This window comes from Mercenaria mercenaria, chromosome 9 (assembly GCF_021730395.1).
Source record: "Mercenaria mercenaria strain notata chromosome 9, MADL_Memer_1, whole genome shotgun sequence".
NCBI classification, from domain to species: Eukaryota; Metazoa; Mollusca; class Bivalvia; order Venerida; family Veneridae; genus Mercenaria; species Mercenaria mercenaria.
In genome coordinates this window covers 83,030,648-83,055,837 of record NC_069369.1, presented here as the reverse complement: position 1 = coordinate 83,055,837, position 25,190 = coordinate 83,030,648, and the positions used below count along the sequence as shown (strand labels likewise).

General features: G+C 33.4%; 1 protein-coding gene across 6 annotated transcripts in view; it reads right to left on the bottom strand.

The window, feature by feature from the left end:
• LOC123546334 (1-phosphatidylinositol 4,5-bisphosphate phosphodiesterase epsilon-1-like) overlaps nucleotides 1–25,190 on the bottom strand; it is a 250,351-nt gene that overhangs the window by 33,624 nt on the left and 191,537 nt on the right. For all 6 annotated transcript variants that reach the window (XM_053551894.1, XM_053551895.1, XM_053551898.1 and 3 more), the window contains one exon: nucleotides 24,287–24,352. In XM_053551894.1, coding sequence (XP_053407869.1) covers nucleotides 24,287–24,352 — 66 coding nt within the window. The remainder of the gene's footprint in view (nucleotides 1–24,286; nucleotides 24,353–25,190) is intronic.

The window sequence follows — 25,190 nt, the reverse complement described above, 5'->3', positions numbered from 1 at the left end:
CTCTAGGGCTTCTGGTTTTTGAAAAGAAGATTTTTTAAGATTTTCCTATGTAAAATCAAGTGACCCCTAGGGCGGGGTCAATTTTGACCCCGGGGTCATGATTTGAACAAATTTGGTAGAGGTCCACTAGGCAATGCTTCACACCAAATATCTAAGCTCTAGGGCTTCTGGTTTTTGAGAAGAAGATTTTTAAAGTTTTTCCTTTCTGTTGCCATGGCAACCAGAGTTCTGCATGGAATTCAATTCTTTGAACAATTTTTAAAGAAGACCATCCAAGGAACATCCCTGTGAAGTTTCATCAAAATTGGCTTGTTGGTTTAGGAGGAGATGTTGTTTAAAGGAAAGTGTGGACGGACGGACGGACGGACGATGGACGGACGGACGCCGGACGGTGAGCGATCACAATAGAAAAAAAGACTTCAAGAATTGTCAACTAATGATTTAGAAAAAGAGGGTAATGCATAAATGATAGAGCAATCAAACACTACAGCCGACCGAAAGACAAAACACACTATTCCCTCCGATTCAGTTACAACACCACCGTCACCAACATAAAACATTAACAATATTATTGAACATTTTAGTGACTACTATTTAATTATCCAAAAAGTCCCCAACAATCTCTTTGGTTGTTTCTACATCACAAAAGATCAAAACATTGAACATAATTATTATGATAACGTATACGGCGGATGGCTCTCTAATCCCTATTCTAATCCCTTTTATACCAGTCATGGGGATTAAAAAAGGGGTTACCCAATGGGTTTAAAATCAATCAAAATCCCCATATCTCGAACACTGAAATAGTTTTAGGACAAGCGTTAGGGGACATGTCAGGGTTATAACAGTTGATATCCCCATGGTTGGACAGAGATCCTTAAATAAATTGAATGAATGAATGATACTGTAATTTAGTTGTAAAGCACCAACGCGTTTGTCTCACCTCGGAGGAATGTAGGTAATCTTAGTTCAGTTAGGTACGAGAAGACTCGAACTCAAAACCTCAGAAATAGTAGCTTCATGTTTTCATGCCTATCTAGATCACTTCAGCTGGTAACTGGTATTATGTTATACTCTTGTTTAGACTATTTTCAAACAGTTTTATAAAACCAACACAAACACAGGATGTGAGTATGGCAATCTATAATTTTATAGTTATTATTATTATTATTATTATTATTATTATTTGCCAGATTTTTATAGCGCTCTTTTCATCTATAAAAGAAACGTTCAAAAGCGCTGTACAAACTACATATCACAGAATGATATGGACATACAATACAACACAAAACATATATCAACAATAAAAGGTATTTAGCCTGAATTAGGTTTTACTCTACATTTTAATTGTACTAGATATTTTAAAGAACAATAAACAATAGGAAATAATAAATCTATTGCAAAGTGAGTTTCAATAGATGTTGAAGAAAAAGTGTGTTATGTACATCAAACGAGACTAGTTTAATCAATTCAACAATTCTTTCTATTTGGTCTTTATATTACCCAATATTGTAACATAGTTATTATACTCAATACAGTAACACACATTGTTTTATTCCTCATAAAGTTGCTACTGCTGTGGTCAAATTATCATTGTATACCTATACCATTTTGTTTGAGTCACGCGACTTATATTTGTTAAACACTTCCACGTTTATTTGATGAACATAAAATATGATGTTAATAACATTGATTTCGCCTTAAATTTTCTCTTTAATCAGCCAGTGTAAATGCTAACATGAGTTTACAATTCATACTACAAGATGTGTTTATCAGTGCACTAAAGGCGAATATATGTTATCGCAACATTTAGTCCTTTAATCGCAGTAATTAATTTATTGCTTGGTTTGAAGTCCGCATTTTCCAAATTCATAAGATTTTTCCGCAATTTAGTCAGAATGTTAAAAATATAATGCTTATGATAACGTTTAAACAGCGGGATATAGAAAAGTTTTGTTGTCTCTAACACGTGATGCTCTAGCCTGCTATAGTCTATATTCGAGCCAAGAAGACAGTTGTAAGACTCATAGAATTTAATTAAGAGCGTCAACCTCTCCTCCTAGAGGTCCCATTTTTTGCTTTAGAGGTTCAAGAAAGGGTCGACAAAATTTCCTCGTTATCGATGTAAAATTGATACAAAAAATGAAATCACAATTTATTTTCTATATGTTACGTTTAAAGAAGTCTCACAAGCCACTCTCAGGAATGTCGTGACTTAATTTTCTATACGAATTATAGAGAATTCTAGAGAATCGTGGCAATAACCAGCGGTCTCAGGACTGAAACGACAATCGCACAGCCATACCATTCCAAAATCAAAAATAAATGATTGTTCTTAAATATGTCACATTATTGAGAATGTGTGTACCACACATGTACAATTGCCTCTATTTTGGTACTTTTGGCATCCTGACACTTCCATATTTGCCTTAAGAAAAAATACAACATTTGTAATCCGAAGACACACTTGACTTTATAATCCGCATGTTTCATTCATTCAAGTAGCGCGCGTGGTACCTCTTATATGTATCATTTTTGCAGAATCACACACGACTGGATAAATACAGATATTTGTTTGATTCAGTGCGAGACACTCACACCATTTGCACAGAAATGGGGCTTAATCAGCGAATAGGGTTGGATATCATTAAGGACGAAGCGGTCCGATACCGATACCGATACCAACGAAACGATACGGTATTTTTAACGATACCGATACCGATACAAAGCTTTGAAGTACATCACATAAGCAATGATTTGGTTAGTATTAAATACACCGTTTTAAGTAGTTATACAGGAAAATTTGCTTTGATATATAAACATTTTAAGTCTGTTAATTTGATGTTGTACTAAATTATGAAAGAGTAGATAAAATAAACATATTTTACAAACTAGAGTTTTCCAAAATAAAAAAAAAAGAGTAGATACGTCGCTCACTGTGCAATTTAAATCTAGGACTCACTGACTGTGTTAATGCTTGCTCTGCACTGACGAGAACTGTGAAATTCAACACTTACTAGCTTTCAAATTAACCCATTTAACAAGTCAGACTCGTTGTCACTCATGATAAATCTTCAACCAGGTTAACTAGTAATGTATTTAAATTGCAACATTTTTTCCAACACAATTTTCATTGAAAAATAACCCTCAAAACGCTTGAAACAACCAGCAATAACGTATTTCTATTAGTTCGCGAAAACCGATGACTTGTTTACGTAGGTTACAGCTTAGTTTCGTAACTTTTTATTAAAATATTTTTTTTTCATTTGTTTTGATAGAATATGACAAAGAGCAAAAAAATGTCGTATATTTTGCAATTAAGTATGATTCACGTAGTTTAAAACGAGGGGAAAAGAAGTTTTTTATAATAATATTTAGCATACGAAATTATTCGCAAGGCCAGCTCTCCATGTTACTCGGAGCGGTGTCACAGTAAACAATGTCGATCGCATTATAACTGTGTTTCAAATACTATTTGCTTATTTTCTGCTTTCTTTTGCCGCGGATTTGGTAATTATTTTGTTTATTTACTTTTATGGAAATACCGGAATCGGAACCGGTTCTTTACGAAACGGTATATACCGGTACTTTACGAAGTGATTATTCGGTACGGTACCGATACCGGGAATCGGTATCCAACCCTATCAGCGAATGTATTTTCATCTTACAAGTAGAGCAAACATAACCGCCTTTACAGTGTTAAATAACTGGTCCACGCAACAAATGAAAACCTTTTTTTCACAGTGAAATTACAAAATGTATTTCGCATTAGCAATTCAGAAACTCACAGAAAACATGATGTAATACAAAAGCGATGAACCAGTGTTGTTAAACATAATGCAAATTCATATTTTTCTATTTTAGAAATCATTAGTAAATGAAATTTCGTAGTTGTAAATTCGTAAAAATATTTCTGTTTGTATTAGTGATTTTTTTCTCACACACTTCTTATATTTCAGCCGCACCATGAGAAAACCAACATAGTGCATTTGCGACCAGCATCCATACTGTTCGCTTTCAAACCCTATTGCAATTAGAGAAACCGTTAGCGAACATTATGGATCCTGACCAGACTGCGCGGATGCGCTGACTGATCTGGATACATGCTGGTCGCAAATGCACTACGTTGGTTTTCTCATGGTGCGGCATTATTGTTTTAAGCGAGACAACTGTATGTCAAATGAAAAACACGCATCTTGCTACATCTTATCAATAATAAAACAGATTATTTTATTACTTTCATTAGATAAATACCATTAACGCTAAATAAAAAAAGAAACTACAAACATGTAAAGTATGTACATTGATCATACATATAAAACACCGACTTTGCATTCATGACACGAAACATGTTTTTTCTATGGTATTCTACTTTACAGAAGCGTGCCTTTTAAGAAATATGAAAATCGTTTACTTACAAATTCATAAATTTCCTCCACGGAAATGAACGTACCAATCCTAACTGAACACTCTCCACTGATAAAAAGGTATTACAAACACAGATTTTGCTGGACATATGGTTTTCTATTTAATGGTAAACACTTAAAAGCTTGTAAATTACTTCCAAAACAAACATACTCCACGGCTTGTTATTCGACCTGATAGCATACTCAACTGCGGTAATACGACCCTAGATTATGTAAAATATGCACACTTGACCCCCTCATTGCATGAACTTAAAGTAACAATTAATGCATAAATCATATAGATAAAGTTTGGAAGTACTCTATTCTATACGTTTGATAGCATCTTTTGTATTATTCCAATAAAATACCCGCTTTTCATGTTGTTGTTGTTTCTTTAGGTACGTTAAAGCCAATAACGGTTTAAGGATAATCCGTGGACCAATCAAGTCTAATTCCTCAAAATACCTCATTAAGACATTTATAAGTGTATTAACCTCATAGAACTTAGCAAGCACCTTTAACCAATTCCTGTCGGATATCAATTTTAATTCCTTGTTACCGAGCTAGCTTTTTACGTGGAAAATATACACGATAATTAAAAAAAAATATATATCAAGCTAATTTAAGTTTTATCCATATATGCCGAAATATTGTTGTTCCGTTAGAAACTAGTTGCTTGGGACAAACGAACAAGAGAGAGGAAACCATCAATCAAATTACACGTATAAAATACGTAACAGCTACAAACCTCAGCGGCATGGTGTATTGAGAGATTTAACAATCTCTCACCTTCATCTAATTATATTCGTAATATTTAAATCTAAAATGATTAAGTGAAAAACTAAAATCAACTTAACTTATAATCTATCATATACACCGCCTAAGAGCAAAAATAATGAAGGTATTAATCTGAGATACCAAGGTCAGTTACAAGTGACAGTTATTGTAGTACATCACAAATAGGATTCGTCGTTTATGTACGATTACATAACAGATATAACGACTAAATTACAAAGTACTGACATGCATTTTTTCTTCTTGATTCAACTTAGTCTAAATATTCCGTTCTGGAATGTCTGAAGTTTTCTTGACCCACTGCAATTAGGGTCTAAGGATTAGGGATCTAGAATTCGGTGTTATATAGCCAAGACTTAACTTTTCGTACAGTTTAGTATGCAGCTATCACTAAAGCTGTCAATAAAGGCAATTAATACCTCCGGACGCTTTGATACTTAGAAAGTAAACTGTTGTGATAATTGCCTTTGACCTTCAAGTTTGACTTTGACCTTAGGTCTTGTGGCCAGTATAATCGTGCGCTGGTATGATGAGACAAAGTTGTGCTTTGTTCATTTGTAATACAGTTATATAAAGTTATTCTCGTATTGGAATATGTTTGTGAAATAGGTTGCAAATCAAGGCTCTGTGCATGCTACAAAAGTATCTGCAGGAAACGGAAAAGATATGATACATTTGCAAACTGGCAAAGTTGGTAAGGACGTTCCTTAAAAGCAAAATTACAGTACAAAATCATCGAAAATCGCAACCCATAAAATACATATTTGATGATATGTCGATATTGCGAAACGGTATCATTAACCGCACAAAAATTTAATATAAATGAAAATGAAATAATAATAGGAACATGTTCACAACTAAATGAACCGTTCCCTCATTTAACAGAAAATTCACAATATAACGATTGGAAACATTGCTTTCGATATAAAAATCAGACATTGATCTCTCTGTTTGTAATTATTCTAGTCAAAACTATCTGATAACTGAAGGCATTCCAGATTGAAAAGGAAACATTAAAGGATATTACATCAAACTTTTGCATGCAAATTTATCATGTCGACGTTTGCAAAACAGACTTGGATCAAACTTACAGGCAATGTACGAGCATTAAACAAAATAAATCGCTAAGGCTTGTATAAGAAATAAGATTAATACAATCTTTATTCTAAGAAGCATTTATCTACTTAGTTCAGGAATAACATATGCTACACACAGAACAGGAATCTTATTTCGTTATAAGACCGTCATATTTCTGTCATCACTTATCCATCTTCCACATGTACTGTAAGTTCGGAAAGATACATGAACCAGCTTCATCATCGATCATGCCTCTCACACTGTCAGTGAGTTATTTCATATAATGATTTTCATACGAAGCAGTAATTACTTGGGGAGCTCTTTGGAAACATTCAATGATCAATTGCATTTACAAGTATTAGTAAAACGTTTCTCTTACATACAATAATATTAATTATGTTCATTCTACTTTAGGGAATGAAAATGTCTATGTATGATATATAAATCAATTGGCAAATCATCGGAGACGTATTCTGTGTCTGAGTTATAACAAAATGCATTGCCATACATTTTTAGCAGTTTTCGTTGAAACCAATTCCAATTTACTAACTTTTTTATTGTTCTCGTATGTACTTTCGACACATCTAGCATTCGTATTCTGTTAATTGTCCATTTTTTTCGGCGCAGTCGTATTTACATGGTTTTATTGTTTATTGTCCGCGTTTTGCAAAACTGAACAATGTATGTAAACGGGATCCTAATTGTTTAAATGTGTTTTTAAGCCATATTTCTATGATTAAACTGGCTGGAGGAAATACTTCAAGTCCTTAAAGAATAAACCTATTGTTCTTCCTATGTTTGTTTTGGTGTAGGCAATACTCTTCAGACAAGCACTTTTAATCTATAGCTGCCATCATTCAATGTGTTTTGTTGACATCGAACGTGCTTTTGACATAATTGTATATATATAGATTAGAGGTCAGTTTACGTACCAATATATAAGTTTTTCAACTCATGCGATTTACACTGTGTTTCATCTATACTTTTTGTAAGAATGTTTAAACGAATATATTTATGCATACTACACCAAGCCCGACAATCTAAGATATACATGGTAAGTAGTTTTGTAAAAGCTGAAGATAGAATCCCTTGGAATTGGCTGTTTCCAAGTATATGAAGTATCCGAAAATATGAAAGTATAATCTAATTGAATGTACTGCGACTTTAACAAAACATCTGAACTGAAATGAATTTTAGATTCTCTTTTATTTTGTAAGAAAACACATGCTTTTTCGGGTTGAAACATCTGCAGAATGCATCAGGATATGTCGGTACGCTTACCCAACAGGATTCGGACACAAACCAATCCTGTGGGATTTTGCAGCTGTTATAACGCGAAAAAGCATGCATTTTTCCTACAGAATAACTTTTAACAGGTGTAAACGAAATCTAAATTCTCGTCAATGAAAAATTCAAAAGCCTTTTACCAGGGAAAATGTTATATTTCTCGCTTGAAGTTTCGATAAAGCTTTTTTACTAGCTGCATTATTAAACCTTATACAATGTGGACTTGTGACGAAGTTATTAAAGCTCTTTCCCCTTTACGTCAGGTTTGGGACAAGTAATTGGTATTACTATGGGAACAAATTGTGCACCCCTTGTCGCAGATTTGTTTTAATATTGTTATGAAAGAGACTTTATGTTGAGCCTTTCTCTGGATACTTGTTTTGTATTTCTAAACAATATATGCACATGAAGCGTATTTAAACTGTGTATTGAAAAATTAAAGAAACAAACAAAAGCAATTTAATAAAGTCTCAGTAAGAATGTTATTCCGTACATTACTTTTTGTTTTTGTCAACTGAAAATATATATTCTGTATTTTCAGATCACAATGTTGGCGTTTTCTTTTAGGATGGAACACAAATTCAGAAACTACTAGGTGCGTTACTGGCTTGTAGCTTTCTACTCGTGTTCGCGTGTGTGATGTTTATATATATACGTGTTTATAAACTGAGTATCTTTGTCATTTATCCGAGAAGGCCGAGCAGAGTGATATTGTTTGAATAACCCTATTAATAAACTCGTTTTATATCTCACATTTCAAAAACAATTTTATAATTATTCTCCTAATAACTGAAATGATTCGACCAGTGTTTGTTTCAAATGTCATTTCCCTTATGGTGTAACAATTCTTGTTAATTTCTGAAGAAAAAAGAAAATCAGTTTACTTTGTAATTTGGGTTTTCTATGAACATCAGCTGTATATTTGGTTTAGTTTTTTCCAGAATGGTGGGACTTAAATAAATACATGTATATTGAATATTTTTATACCTCCATTAATATGGTCTAAGCGTTTTTACGAAACAAAAATGCCGTAAACACCGTCTACGTGTAGAATCGCCTTAAAGGTCCATAATGCTTTAATTTTTCATCTTAAAAACAGATGAAACAGCTTTCCAAATAGATGTTATGCGTAACTACATTGTTAGAAAAGCACTACTTTTAATATTGCACACGTACTGTTAGAGCCATTAAGGGAGGTAATAAAACAATGGAATCAATGAAACATTCTAGTATATTCAGCAATTTTCAAACTTTTGACAAATGTTAAAGAAAGCATTTATCGGAAACAGGATTTAATAAGACATTAATGTATTTTATGTTCATAATGTAAAATGTGGCAGCCACATTTTATACAAAGGCATTATGTGCTTTTAACGTTTTGGAAAATGAGAACATTTATATGAAACTGACCTAATAGTTATTTGTCTAGACTTTCTATCCAAAGTGCCTCTATCCTTTTAACATGTAAATATTTATATCTTGATTCATTCTGTTATTAGTGTGTTACATATTTTATCTCTTAGACAATAGGCATGCAAACTTACATCCTCAGATAAGTGTCGACATTTCTGGCAATAATTCATACAGGAATGACTGTTGTTTTCTAGTTGACACGCAGAATTCTCCACAAAAACGTCATCGTTGTTTTCTTCGTCACTATGTTGTGAATGTTTAGACAACTTTCTTATCAGCTTGTATTTACAGGCCTTCGCGTCTTGATATATTTCTTCTTTGGAATTTGGTGATAAATGCCTCTTACAATAAAACGACTTTTGTACTGCATCTTGTGTAGAACATGACGATGTGTTTAGCTTATTACAAACAGCTTTAGGTGTCTTTTCTATGGAAACTGTCCTTTGTATGCGAGCAGGCTCACTGGAATGTCGGTGTGTATCTTGATGTCTACACGCTGTAGCCCCTTGAGAACTGTTTTCTGTAGTAGACTTATCTCCTTGAAAATTATGCTGATTAAATTCCTTTAAAGTATCACTATTAGAATTATAAGTAGAATCGCTAACACACTCCCTTTGTCGTCGATGATTAGGTTCACTATTTATCTTTGTTTGTCTGTAATTGACAGGCTGAATGTTGGAACTATCGTGTTTATTTCCCACATTCTCCTCTTGTGTAGGAATCTCAAATTTCCTAAGATTGATAGGGTGGTGGACATTTAATCGAAACATCATTATTGCGGACAAACAACCCACGTGACTTGTCACACTATCACGTGGTGCACCGCTGGAAATAATGGCGTCCACCAATGCCACCGGCCTCTCAAAATGACCAACGTACAGATAGGAATTGTATGAAAATGCGGAACCGCCGAAAGAATCCGCCATTATTGCATCACGTTTTGAAGCATAAAATCCAGTTATTATATTCCATTTTAAACGTTGTATTTATTCTAAAGCACATTTGATTTTTCATCGTTTCTGATTCTGTATCTGCTAGCTTCACAATAGAAATAATACGAAAAAAATACAACGAAATATATTTCTTTTCGTTGGTCGAGTACTTCTTGTGAATACTCTCGAAAGAATGAAGCCAAAATTAATCAGTGTAAAGTATTATGTTAACGATAACTACCTCGATCTGAGGAAATATAATAGATGTACAACCTTAAACCTTACGAGCTTAATTTAATAACTTTTCAGAAGTCCGAGCCAATGAGTCGAAAATTTCTTTGAAATTTTAATGCGGTAATATAACTAAAGCATCAAAGCAAACAATTCTTTTAACGAAAACCGACGAGATTCTTTACGTTGTGGTAAACCACCTTGCACGAGCTAAGAACATTATCTTTCTGCTAAATTACTATTATTTCTTGCAGGTAGTAGTTTGTAACTAGTACCGTAGAATACGTTAACGCCGTCTGATAAACCAATTAGAAACAGCGCCGCAGAACTTTTTATCCTTAAATCCAATTTCCAGACCACAAGAATTAACATATACTTTCCTTTATGTTCCATTAACCCATTGATGAAAATCAAAAAAAAAAAAAAAAAAAAATAAAAAAGAATTCCTGTGGTTACAGCAGTTGCAAAACTTCAAAATGTAAGAAAAACTGAAGATGAAACAATACAAAAAAAATCCACTAGAATGACCTGTGCAGTAAGTATTCAAAGATTCCAATTTTTAAATAAAACCAAGTAAGCACGGGGTATGTTACATCTGCTAATTTTCGCATCCTATCGCCTGATAATCAAAGCGTGAAAAAAGATAAAATCGCTTGGAAGTATCCAATGTATATGATATAAACCAACTAATTATCTTGGAATCTGATTTCTTACATGTATATAATTTTTCTCTAACACCAGCACACTATATTACATCATTTTCATAAACAAAACAATCATATCTAGAAAACGTTTTAATAGTGTTCGCATACCGGTGCATATAGCGCCATCGATTCTAACAAATGAAGCAGATCAAATGCAATTATTTGGGAACAATAGTCGAACTCTGCAAATGCTGTTTAGATGTATATAATTTATAAAATGTTCTAATTTGTGCTTACTTTTAATCTCATCTCATTTACATCTCAAATTTTGAGAGAGAAAAATTCTTTAATCCTTAACAGCTTATTCAGATGATGGCAAGAATTTTAATTAATAAACCAACGTAAACCATTCTAAGAGCCTTGAATATAAAGCACCGGTAAACCATCACTGTTTATATTAGAGGTCTGCAAATTACTTGGGATTTTATAACATATATACCGATTTTTTTATTAAATGTTTACAAATTCCTATAAAAAGCGCTTTATTTCAAAATATGACACGTTTTTTTTTTCAGGCTAAAGCCGACCGAGACGTATTTGTCATTTTTTGTATCAAAGGCATTTTGCCGTACCTTTCTCTAGTTAGCATTTGAGAAATTGTACATGATAATATCTCCAAATAAAAACAAACATAGATGAAATTAATCCAAACTTAACCTTTGTACGCTTTATTAAAATCATTGTTTTCATTTGTTTTCCAAGTACCTGTATTTGAGGAGCAAACAAACAGGTTATAGCTATAAAATGCACCTGCTTTTCCTGGAAAACAAGACAGCCGGCTTGAAGGTTTTTATAGCGAAGATGATATCTACGTATTTATTTAACAGAACACTGATAAACAGCTAATTGGATATCCAAAGTGTACATATGTTGTTTTGATTTATTATTTATTCCCTCATATTGATGACCAGTCTTATCTTTTTTGGCTGGCATCATATTCTTTAGGTGATGTATTGCATTTTTATATAAGGGGAATACGTGCAATACCTCTTTTTCAAGTTTAAACAACAATTACTTCGAAGACGGTAATTATTCAAGATCAATATGTAGCCAATCAATTTTAATAGGCAACACAATATGACAGTTATACACACGTCTAAGGATGTCAGTCACACGAAGAAATGTTTTTTGACGAGCCTGGGAAACGAATTCACTGATTTCAGGATAAATAGTCATCGAAAACGAAAACAGCCTGTCATTTTAAAGAGCTGATATATTTGTTCAATATTTAACCTATTTTCATCATATGGGATAGTTTTGCTTCAAACTGGTGATTTTCTTGAACGGATTATGTAAAACAGCAAAGAAAAAAAATACGCCATTTTGTTTCTGAAATGCCACAGATTTAATGACGAGTCATTTTTCTATGTCACAGATTTCTGTCTACAGTATGACAGCTTTATGACTTAGGAATATGGATAATTTGGATACTTCCTTTATTGAAAATTCTTCTGTGAGTTCATGAGACAGACATTTCATGTATCGTTAAATGAGAGCATTTCGGTTACTGTCAGGTGGTTCATACCCAATTCTCTCCCTGATATTTTATTCCCCGTGTACTACTGTTTTTGGCACTGGAATATATTGTATCTAATGGAACAGAACCGAACAGAGACAGAGTTCCTTACGTAAAAATCTTAGGGGTCAAATGTAGCACCAAAATACATTTTATCCTATAAGCATACATAACTTGCTGTAAGGTTTTAAATCAATTCCTGCAAATCGTGAATTTCTTTCAAACGTAAAACTAACGCTTAATAATATGCGTTTGCCGTTTTTTCCAAAGGTACATTAACCGTCTGAAAGTCTAGAAATTATATTCTCTTGATTCTATTAGTAACATCAAGTAAGCAAAAACTTGAAACAATGTTTAACTTTATAAAATATATTATGGAAAAAGGTAAACTCCCTTCTTTCATCTGGTAACATTAGAAAACATTTTCATCGTAATTTAGATTCTCGCCTTTAACATGACTTTTAACTACCAATTTGCTATAAACTTACATAATTACAACACTGATTACCGCATGTTTGTGTTATGCAGAAACTCTGCAAGGCATATTATATAATATTTATGCCAAAAACATTCTTATCGGAAAGTAACCTGCAATTTCCGTTACCCAGTGGAACCCGAATACACTGGAAACTCCCTTCAAGTTGGGACAACTGGCGCGGTCAAGAATAATTATTCTTGACCGCGCCAGTTGTCCCAACTTGAAAACAGTTAATTGTTAAAACCACTTTTCTTTTAGTGCAAAATAGATTACATCGGCATATGTTCTAAATGACCATTTTGTTACAGTTTTAATCTACCTGATCTTACAATCTACGAACAGCAGTTGGGTGTTATTTTTTCTCTCTGGTTAATTTAGTTGTTTATTGATTGATACATAGCTTACTGACTGGCAAACTGGCCTCGTTCTTGTCTCGTAGCAAAATGTAATGTTCAAGCAGAAGCACAATTTCAGTTATTTTATCAACTATTAATAACGCACCAAGATTATTTTCCATAAAATATCCTGCATTGCATCGTATGAAATGTATGTTTAGATTTAATTGCAAATAATAAATCTTTCGACCATGCAACTTTGCACCTTACAATTTTATGAAACGAATACACGGTCTATCAATTTACAATATATAAAAAGAAAAATGCTTAGACAAAAGAAACCACCCTTCGGACCGGTGCAAAGTGGTCTCTGAACTGGTCTAGTTTGCGAGGCCATTTTACTAATATTAGTAAATTAATCTATTTATTAATTAGCTTTAATATCGAGGCAGTCTTAACATTGGGACAAATAAAGATTCTAAATTATACTAAATGCCGAAATAAAGGTAGGTAACGATTATAAGCGGCTGCTTCAACGATGTTAAGAAGTCTATTTTGTCAAAAAACATTGTCATTCAGACCAAAAAATGATTATGCTAACTGAATAGTCCAATGTTAGTTTTAAAAATTATAGTAGGGCTATAACCCCAGTTTTTGTGGCAATCATACAGTGCAATAATATAAATTCTGGCGGTGAAAAGGCTTCTCCATCTAAACAGATTCCAGTCACGTAAATAGTAAGTTTGGATAAACTCGCAATGTGAACAAAAATCTGACGGTATGATGAAAATCAAAGGAGCTGAGAAATTCTGGCACGGTAAGTGAATAAAGACACTTCGTGATGACAGTTTCATCGTTGGAAGTGATGGATGAATAAATAACGATCGTAGATCTATGTTTACAAGTTGTAATCTTTACCAGGTCATATAGTTGGCAAGAAAACAGAGAAAGAACTCGTTTAATTACAGTATCATATTTTTTTCTCTTTGAGAAGAAAAGAATGCCTGATAAAATAATTTAGGATGTATCGCAACTATTGAATTATTACATCGAGATGATATGGACAATAGATTACTTCTTGGTCCAAATACATTTATATTCATTTGGTGGATCTTATACCCATGTTCATAAGAGATGATGTCCAGATATCTTTATGTATGCAAAATGAAACTGCAGCAAAGGTGCCTGCAAAATGAAACTGCAGCAAACGTGCCTGCAAAATGAAACTGCAGCAAAGGTGCCTGAAGAAAAAGGCATAGACTTTTAGCAAAAAATGCAGCCTGTGTCCTAGAACGATCAAAGGTTTTTAGCATCACATATTGGGCAAATAGCGATGAAAAAAGACATCTACAAGATAAAACGGTACACAAAATCCGTGAAATTTGAAATAGTTTGATGGATATAAGGTGAAAGAACCAGTTACCGTACAGTATAGGATAGTGTAATGGATCTAAGATGAATGGAACAGTATTCGTATGGTTTAGGCTGATTTTGATGGGTCTAAGGAAGCTATCGGATAACATGTAAACAGAAGAAAAGATTAAAATCCAAGCCAATATGAATACACTTTTAAATCTATAACATTTTTAACTTCAAGGAAAGTTCATTTTTTTTCAAATTCGTGAATTTTTAAAAAATAGTGCGAAAATGCTTTAATGAAAGCAAAGAGAAAACAGAAATGGATGCAATGTTCCTCTAGATATTTATGTTTGACATGACAGTCAATGACTTACTCACACTTTCTCGACACCTTTTGTGGAAAATTACATATTACTTAGCCAACGTATGGTAATAAAACGCTGTTATTGCTGGTACTGACATGAATGTATTGATCGTAATCATCTCTAAGTGTAACAATCAGTAAGTTTATGCGCCACACGAGAATCTTCCTGCCAATGCAATAAATGACCTTCCAGCCAGACTGTGAACAAAGCAATTTCCAACTCATTCCATACACTGATCTCTCACTAAGTATCAACGAGAAATGTGACCAATTATATGTTAATGATAGCATTCTGGCTTTTGTCGGGTTCAATATATACAAGAGAAGGAATGACACTTGTAGTGGAACCCGTGAATTGCATGTTTAGCTTTACAAAACAGAAAAAAGTAAACGTGTGAATTGCTGGCAGTGTGGAGAACTGATGAATAGAACCAGATTTATGGATTTAAAAATAATTTATCTTTAAATATATACTACTTCAAATGTAGAAAATCTGCATCAAATATATTTAATATAATTGAATACATAAATTAATTGTGTATGTAGAGCCACGTCGTTTGTTAAAAAATGCAGGTTTTTAGTGGTGGTAGACATTTATACTGTGTTTAGCTACACTTGTATTAAGTGTACCCTTTTCAAACCAATGTTTGTTACTGTAAATACACAAAAACATGTTAATTTTATGTCTATATAAACTTTTGATCTTATTTGTTAATATTTTCGAATATATATTTTGTGTTAAGTATACCTTTAACTTAGGGAGATACACGTATAGGAAATATATTTCATGAGACACCAGGTCACATTTGTGTTTCTTTTCAGACTGATTTCTTTGTAAATGTTTCTTCTGAGTTACTATCTAGACAAAGAAGGAATACATGTTATTTCACTTGTTATGACTATTGACAATATAAATGTACCTTAGTCTCAGAAATACATCATTCCTTGTGCTGTAAAAATACGAACTTTAAAAAAAGATATAGAACATTTTAACTGAACGATTTTACGTTTTACGGAAAAAGCAAAGCCTTCTTCTCTGACTTTTTCCAAAATATTCAAATATAAGAACACAATTTCTTTTTAAATTTTCATGAACATATTTAAGACAGTTTTAAAAACCATGCCTTCTGTCCCATTACGCGTGTAAGGGATTCTTTTATTTATACTGTCCTGTATTTCTCGAAATTGTTGGCATTCTTGCCGCTGACCGATGCTAGGTGGTGAACCACTGTTTTCACTTATATGTTTGTATTGTCTTTGTTGTCTATATGTTTCATCTTTTCAGTCCTTCCGTGCTTATTTTCAAGATGAACACATGAACACACACGCGGCTATAGATTGTTAGTATATGGGTGCAGTGTTCTTTGAATTAGGCTTCTTCTATTGAATATCAAGGTGACGTAAAGTATGTTGCCAAGATTACGTAAAATGTGTTGCATTTTTACGAATAGATTTAAACAAACAAACTGCGCCTGCAATTTTCACTTGTTTGCGTTCTTATTGATTCAACATGTTATTCAAAGGGCGCATAAAGCAGAATTTTAGCAAAACTGCAGGCCATATTTTACGTTTAAAGTAAGACATAATGAATTATTTAAAACTAATTTCTTTATTCTTGAAATATTAGAAACATTTTCATCTCTTATTGGGTTATATATTTTGTAAGATCCTATCAGTTAGTATGTCTTAATCAAGTTACAATTCTACAATGTAACTTTTACACTTTTATGCCAGAAGAAATCCGGTATATCCAACATAAATGGGAAAACTGGAATCCTTTGAAAGTGAAACCCCTTCAAACGGAATACATTTTATAGTATTTTATTGAAAACAACCTCACTGAACGGGAAATTATATGTATATATTTAAAATTCAGCTGACAACCTTGATGCATGTTTGAATAATTTATGAAATGTTGTTTAACCAGTATGCCAAGTTCGCGCTGATACCAACTAGAAAATACGTTATTCAGGTTCTTAAGATTGAAAATTTTCTTTTCCAAACAACATTTTCATTGTTATTCGAGGTATGTTGTTAAGAGCTACAAACAGCAGGGTTTAATGTTTTTCCTCTCTAGTTTATTTATTTGTTTATTGATTGACCTGTAGCATACAGACCATGTTCCTGCATCGTAGCTAAACCTACTGTTGGAGCAACAGCATCTACATTAGTTATCAAATATTTTAACTAGCAGTTATTCTGCCTCAAACATCAAGCTAAAAACTGCCCTGAAAAAAATCATTTTATTTCGACACCATTCAAGAAAATCATACCATTTGCTATATGTATCCGTTTAAACTAACCAAAATGTTCTATATAGCATTGTGTCTGTAACCATTTATATTATCCTGCGTCTGTTTTTATTATATAGAAAGAAAAAAACCCGTCTTTTTAGTACATAGTACAAACAACATTGTAGCAATAATACCAGGGGTGTCTCTTTTCACGAGATTATGCGTTTGATCGTCATTCACAAAGATAGGGTCGTTCAAAAAATGTTTCACAACTGGACACCAACATTTTAAAAAGAATATTAATGATTTTTCTCTGGATAAAAAAAAACAAAAACAATTTCAATAAAACTAGGGCACAATTTCATCGTATTTAACGTGGGTTGGTTTCTCTGACTGTTCTATTAAAATGCTCAAAAGATCGATTCCATGGCATTTATTTTGATTTTCTGATACTCATGGAAGGTTAACCACTTATTTTTGTAGCAAACTACTGTAAAAGTGGAATATAACGCTGGTTGCTTTTTTGTGCGTTTAGCCGGGAATCAATCACATTTAATTTTCTTGCAAATCATCCTAGAAGCGCTAGCGCGATTCGTGGATTTTCAAGAAGATCCAATATGGTTTATAGTGGTCTTAACGCACAAAAATAAATCTTAATTCTTAAATATGAATAAGGAGAGCTGGTAACCTGGTGAATCCTTACCTATCATATACATACAGAAAAAATCGCTTATATTATAAGTTGACATCTTCTTTACAAGATTACCAACAATAAATTCTGAAGTAAAAACATTTCATGATTAAAAAATACTGTCCTAGTATAAGTGGTATAGGGGCAACTTCACAACGCTTTTTGCATAGAAACATCATCAACAGATGTAAAGAAGTTTGAAAAAAAAAATACCTTAATGAATTTTCAACAATGTTGTACAGCTTTAACCTTATTTTAGTGGCGATTAGTTTCTTCATTTGAGCCGTGCCATGGGAAAACCAACATAGTGGGTATGCGACCAGCATGGATCCAGACCAGCCTGCGCATCCGCGCAGTCTGGTCAGGCTCCATGCTGTTCGCTTTTAAAGCCTATTGGAATTGGAGAAACTGTTAGCGAACAGCATGGATCCTGACCAGACTGCGCGGATGCGCAGGCTGGTCTGGATCCATGCTGGTCGCATACCCACTATGTTGGTTTTCCCATGGCACGGCTCATTTAATTTTTAATTTTTAGCACACATGTATTTCCATCTAAACAGACCTTTATTACGTTAATGTAATAAAAAATAAGTTCGGATAATGTGGCAATATGGCTAGATACAAACTTCTGCTTATATTCAAAACTACAATAAATACTGAAAGGCTTCAAGAATTCTGGCATGGTAAGTGAATAAAGACACGTCATGATGACAGTTTCATCATTGGGAGTGACGGATGAACATATAACGACCGCAGATTTATGTTTACAAGTTGAAACTTCTACCTGGTAATACTGTTGGCAGTAGAACAGAGAAAGAAACAGACTTTGATTGCTATATCACAATTGTTTTCACTGAGAAGAAAAGAACTGCTGATAAACTCATTTAGGATGTTTTACACTATCTATTATGATTGACTTATTATGAAATAATGATATCATAAACACTTCTTAGCTCACAATGAAAAGAAAAAAAAAGCTGTCAACCGATAAGATACCGAGAGCCTCTCATTTTAGCAGTGTGTACTTTAAACCTTATTAACTATTGTTAATAATACACATTAACAAGTTAATTTTATGTTTACATAAGCTATGTGTAGAAATCATCTATATTTTAGAAACTGATTTTTTTGGGATTTAAGATAATGCTAAATCATTAATCACACCCAATATACTTAAAAAATGAAGTTCAGATCTACCTTATCCTCTCTCCAGAAATATAAGTAAGCTGCGAGAAAATATGAGAAATGGAACTTCTGTAACGTATCTGCAAAAACCATATATATAGGCAAATTGTAGCAAAATGAAAAACACTAAATTTGGGACTTGAATATCTTGATTACTACAGAATACAGTAATGGCACTGTGTCCCAGAATGGTGTTCCAAAATATTCCCTGATCCTTGAATTGGTGAAAATGGAAATTAGCAAGAAAAATACCCGATGCAAAGCAAATGTTCCTTATGTGAAAACACTGAAACTTCTAAATGAGCCGTGCCATGAGAAAACCAACATAGTGGGTTTGCGACCAGCATGGATCCAGACCAGTTTGCGCATCCGCGCAGTCTGGTCAGGATCCATGCTGTTCGCTAACAGTTTCTCCGATTCCAATAGGCTTTAAAAGCGAACAGCATGGATCCTGACCAGACTGCGCGGATGCGGATGCGCAGGCTGGTCTGGATCCATGCTGGTCGCAAACCCACTATGTTGGTTTTCACATGGCACGGCTCAAATGATTACAGCACAGAGACATATGTTTCGGAATTATCTGCTCTGCATCTTATGTTTACAAGAAAAAAAAAAGAAACTGAATCGTGTCGCAAATTTAGGCAGGGACGGTGCTGATACTACCCACAGACATCATTATAACACAAGTACACTTTTTGTTGATAGCATAAAATGAAGAAAGGTTACACTCAAAGCATATGAGTGGCATTTTGATAATTGTATCTTTCCCCTAAATCTAAAACATTTTAGACTGCAATTTAAGTTGATTAGGGATTATGCATATTTTAGATTGTGAGAACCCTTATGAGTAATGTAAGCCTGAAGAAGAAAAAAAAATGGCTGCATAGTTCGTCTGTTAAATATAACGATAGTTCTTTCACAAAGATAGCTATGGACGTTCTTGTACATTCTAGACATTTTCGTACGAGAGGATAAACTCCATAGAGGTTAATAAAATATCATTATTGCTGGTACTGACATGAACTTGTTAGTGTAACAGTAAGTAAATTCATGCGCTGCACGAGAATCTTCCCGCCAAGAACCTTCCTAAATGATGCTACAGCTTCCCTGTAGACTGACCATAAACGCTTCTAGTCTATAAATACGAACGGGAAATATTACCATTTTTATTTGGAGTTTTCTAACATATTCGGAGTAAATGTTGACACTAAGGAAGAGTAATAAAATAAATACTCCAAATTGGTTGTCAGCGTGTGGAACAGCTTCATAAATATGATTTGAGCCGTGCCATGAGAAAACCAACATAGTGGGTTTGCGACCAGCAAGGATCCAGACCAGCCTGCGCATCCGCGCAGTCTGGTCAGGCTCCATGCTGTTCGCTAACAGTTTCTCCAATTCCAGTAGGCTTTAAAAGCGAACAGCATGGAGCCTGACCAGACTGCGAGGATGCGCAGGCTGGTCTGGATCCATGCTGGTCGCAAACCCACTATGTTGGTTTTCCCATGGCACGGCTCATTTATTGATTTTAAAACATATATACTTTTTTCCTGGGTTTAACGTTGCACCGACACAATTATAGGTTACATGGCGACTTTACAGCTTTTGATTGTGGAGAAAGACCCCAGGTACCCCTCTATGCATAATTTCATCGCATAGCAAGATAGAGTAATACACGCAGCGATGAAAAATCTACTAGTTGCCATACCACTTTAAGTGACAGCTTACTGAGATTTGACTTTTTCATCTCAATGTCAAGTTTTGAGCAAAACTGTTATCTTTTTTGATCACTTGAAGGTGTCAATTTAAATCTATTAAATGTATGTACATTATCACATTATCATGAATTAGAGCATTGTGGTTGATTTTGTGTTAAAGATAAAAGTAAAAGAATTTTTTTTTTAAAAGATCGACAAAAAAATCACAATTTTATACGACTAATTAATATTTGTAATTTGTGTAAACTTTGTAAATTTATGTATTGGATTGTATGTATAAAACTACAAAACAAAACTATCCAGTTTCTGTATTTTCATTCTGACCAAAAGATTAAGTGGGCTCTTACCAGGTTTTTACAAATGATACAATATAGGAATAAAATTTTATTTTGTGCAATAACAAATTGCCCAGATCAGCCACTAGACTGATAATAAAGAATCTGTCACTAAATCATTTTTTCTCTTTTATTACATGTAACACGACGAATGCCAGTCTATTTTAGAGTTTTTCTCAGAGAAACTGATTGCAATATTATCTATATTGTAAACGTGATACACACTGGCTATATTTACATGTTTAGAAATAAAAAATAAAAAATTGATATATCATAGTCAAGGAGCTGGTCTATAAATCTGTTTATTGAAAGAGTAACATATGTCGCCGGAATCTCACTAAATCAAACGGTGAACAAGAATATTTTCTGGGCTACATGCTCACACTTGTGCTTCTTCTCGGTTTGATTACCTTATAAATGTTTCGCTTAATGACTTATTACCTAGATAATTACAGAACATATGTTATTTCACCTGTTATGACCGTTTATAATGCACATGTACCTATGCTCAGTAATAGCCTATATCGTTCATTAATATAATTAACTTGAAACACGATGAATAACATGATTATTTTTATGTATTTACAATTTCATCTTTCTTACGGTTTAGATAAAAAAACTTAATTTTTGCATGTACATAAAGCACCTGCTGAAGATCCCTGCATCAATAAAAATTTACAGCGATTATGAATTTCAAGAGATTTTAAACATTTCCGAAACCGCGCAAGAGTGGATGTACTCAGATACAAGTCTATTTCTACTGATACTGTTACATCATTTTTAAAGCATGCCCTACTTTCATATTTCCACTGATGTAAAACTTAGTTTGTTTAAAACATTTTAGACTATACTAGTTAGAGAAGGCGGGAAATAAGTGTTTTAACTTAGGCTTGCTTCGAACGGAATAATTAGCTATTCACTAGACGAACGCATAAAACATATTATTATATACTCATTTAATAACTCCGTTAAGTTTCAATGGAACCTGAAACGTCAATATTTTTCCATATTGACGTTCAAATTTCATATCGGGTGTGTGAATTAATTTGTGACGTCAGTTTCATGTATGTCGTCGCGTTTAAAAGTTCTTTAACGACGATATTTTCAATTTTACTCAGGCTAAGTAACAAATCTTTATCACTTATATAATAACTTCAAGCGTAGATGCATATGTAATAAAAAGATTATTAGATTTGTATCAAGAAATATGCACTCGTTCTTTCGCGGAATAATATTGCGCTCCTAAAGTCACGCAATATTTTCATTGCAGAACTCGTGCATAATTCTCGATACAAATCAAATAACCTATAAATGAAAGCAAAAAACTCCAAACAATGTTCAATATTGTAAAGAAATTATGGAAAACGGGAAACCTGATAATATCAGAAACATTTTCATAAATTTCTATAATGAACTTGTCCATCTTATGAACTTGTCCATCTTCCAATTAGGAAAGTACCATTAACTGTTAAAAGGGGTGCTTACCAAAAAGATACTGGCTGAATGGCGAACAGTGCAGTTCATGATAAGACTGCACGGACGTGCAGAATAAGACTGCACGGATGTGCAGGCTGATCATGATCTACACTGGTCGCAAAGGCAGAATCAGATAATTAAAGTGGATAAAGACACGTGGGGAGGACAGTTTCGTCGTGGGATAATGACTGCGTGAATAACGATTTCTCAGTCTCTACTAGTGTCGTTTTTGCCAGCATTCAATATATTACAAACTGTTGCAATTTGTCTACAAAAAAAACCATACAATTGGAGCTATGGTTAAATTTGCGTCTTGTTATTAACAGGGTACACGGTGATCGAAATGCACCATAACTAGAATGATGTTGGATCCTAGACATGGCACTTTGGAAAAGAAAACTAGATTATAACGGCATACTGTATTTGTGAAATGATCATGGAATAGTAAAATTGAACTTTAAAATGAATTTACAGAACAGAAAACAAACTATTTTCAGACTGATTGCCTTATAAATGTTTCATCTAGTGAGTGGTAATGAGGAAACACATGTTACGTTATTTCACCTGTTTACGTCATAGATAATATACATGTACCTATCCTTAGTAATATACAGTTCACTAATACAGTGAAGAATATTAACTTGAAACGCTGTAGAACATAAAAACTTGAGGGTTTTTAGATTTTTATCTAATTTTTAAAGCCTGTCCTCTCACAAAACACATGTTAAGTTATATATTAATTAGTTATTGACTGTGTTGTTTAAGGATATACTGCACCATTTTATTAAATTCGAGAACCAGTTTTGTGTAGGGAATTTACGGTAAAGTCGATCATGGTGAAATGTAAAATGCAAGCCCCTGCATAAATAAATACATAAAATCCAGATATGGTCCTAGAAAAATTTAAATATTTTTTTTCAAGAAAGTACGACTGGCTCCCTGCTATTTTAGGGTGGGCTTCTTCGAATGGAAATTACGGGATGAAAGTAATGGTTTTTATCACGAAAAAAGTTTTTTTTTTGTGCATTTAAGTTAGAAGATGAAGCGAACAATTTGCACAAAGAACATTCTGATGAGCTGGACACATTTATTTTATAACGTAGGTCTGGAGCTGTATTTTGAAATTGAACAGAACTTTCTGACGTCATTTTTCCTCGATCTTCCATTGATAAAGCATTTTTTTTAGTTTGAAAGCAGTGTACAGTACATTTTTAAGACCACGAAAAGTACAGGTATTTCATTTCGTAAAATAACAAAACTTAGTAATATTCATTTACGGTAGGTAAACTCAAAATTAAATAAAACTGTGACGACAATGAATACAAAATGGGGTTTTTGTATCACAATGTACGTCTTGTTACACAAGTGATGCAGTTTTAGATCGACTTTTACAAAAAAAACGTGTCTCTTTTCTATCTGCACACATCACTTTCACTCTTAAAATAAATAGTGCATTGATGTACTAAAAAGGGCAATTACTCCACAGAGTACACGCCCCTGTTTATAGTTGCTAGATTAGTTATTAATCATCAGAAATATGCGAGATGCAATTGTTATCCTACTGAAAGCTATAGTCGTATTTTTTTTTCTGCAGAGAGAAAAAAAAAACAAAACGGTAAAACATCCGCCGAGATTATTATTCCGTACATCAGACGGAATTTATTGCTGCAAGCGTTTATTCTCATTAACGTCATGATGTTATAATGCAAAGTTGTCTTTGTGAAGTTTTTTTTGTCAGAATTAATTTACTAACCTGTTTGTATTGCGCATGTAAACCATCATCCGGTGATTCGCTGTTTTCATCCGCTGCTAATTTCTCCTGCAAATAAACAATAGCATTCCCACAAATAAGCTGTAAGTATATGTACAAGAATTTTAATGAAAAAGCAAAGCTGTTGATACTGCTGTCAGACTTTTAAAACAAACTCTTATATTCTGTTTATTTACTTTAGCACCTCTCCAGCTCTTGTTCTCTTTGAGCAGAAAAATATATGTAGAAGAAAAATTGGTTGTATATAATCATTATGTGTTTCTCTCTCTCTCTCTCTTAAACTATGGACAACAGATAACAAGTCTACACATTTAAAATTAATATATCTCGAAGTATCTGTTTGATTATCCTACAAAAACATGCATGCGGAATTCTCAATAATTTTGTCAAAATTGCACCTGTCGCTAAAAAAGAACGATTTTCATTAAAGGGATAAAATGTTTATATTCAACTGAAAAAATGCAATGTGATATTATCAACCAACTTGGCTAAAAGACAAACCATTATTTCTATTTGTATTCTTTTTCATAAAATATTTCAAATGAAATTTAGAACGTTTAGTTGCACATGTTTGTATAAAAGCTCAAATTAGTACAGTTGCTGTTTGTTATAGCTGGGTTGAATCAATGGCACCAGACCAAAAAGAAAATATCTCTGTACATGTTATACCCTACCCCTAGGTATTCTAGAAGAACCATGGTCATGAACGGAAAGTGCACTAACCCATTTCAATCGTACATTTCTCACCTAAAATGCGCAGTTCGGTGAATGGCATTCTCATCCATCAGAGGTTCGTCAAAATCCCGAGACGAACCCCATGGTAGTCATCTGGTATGCGAGAATGGGTGAATGGGTACCTAGCATATTGAACAAGCGGTAATTTATC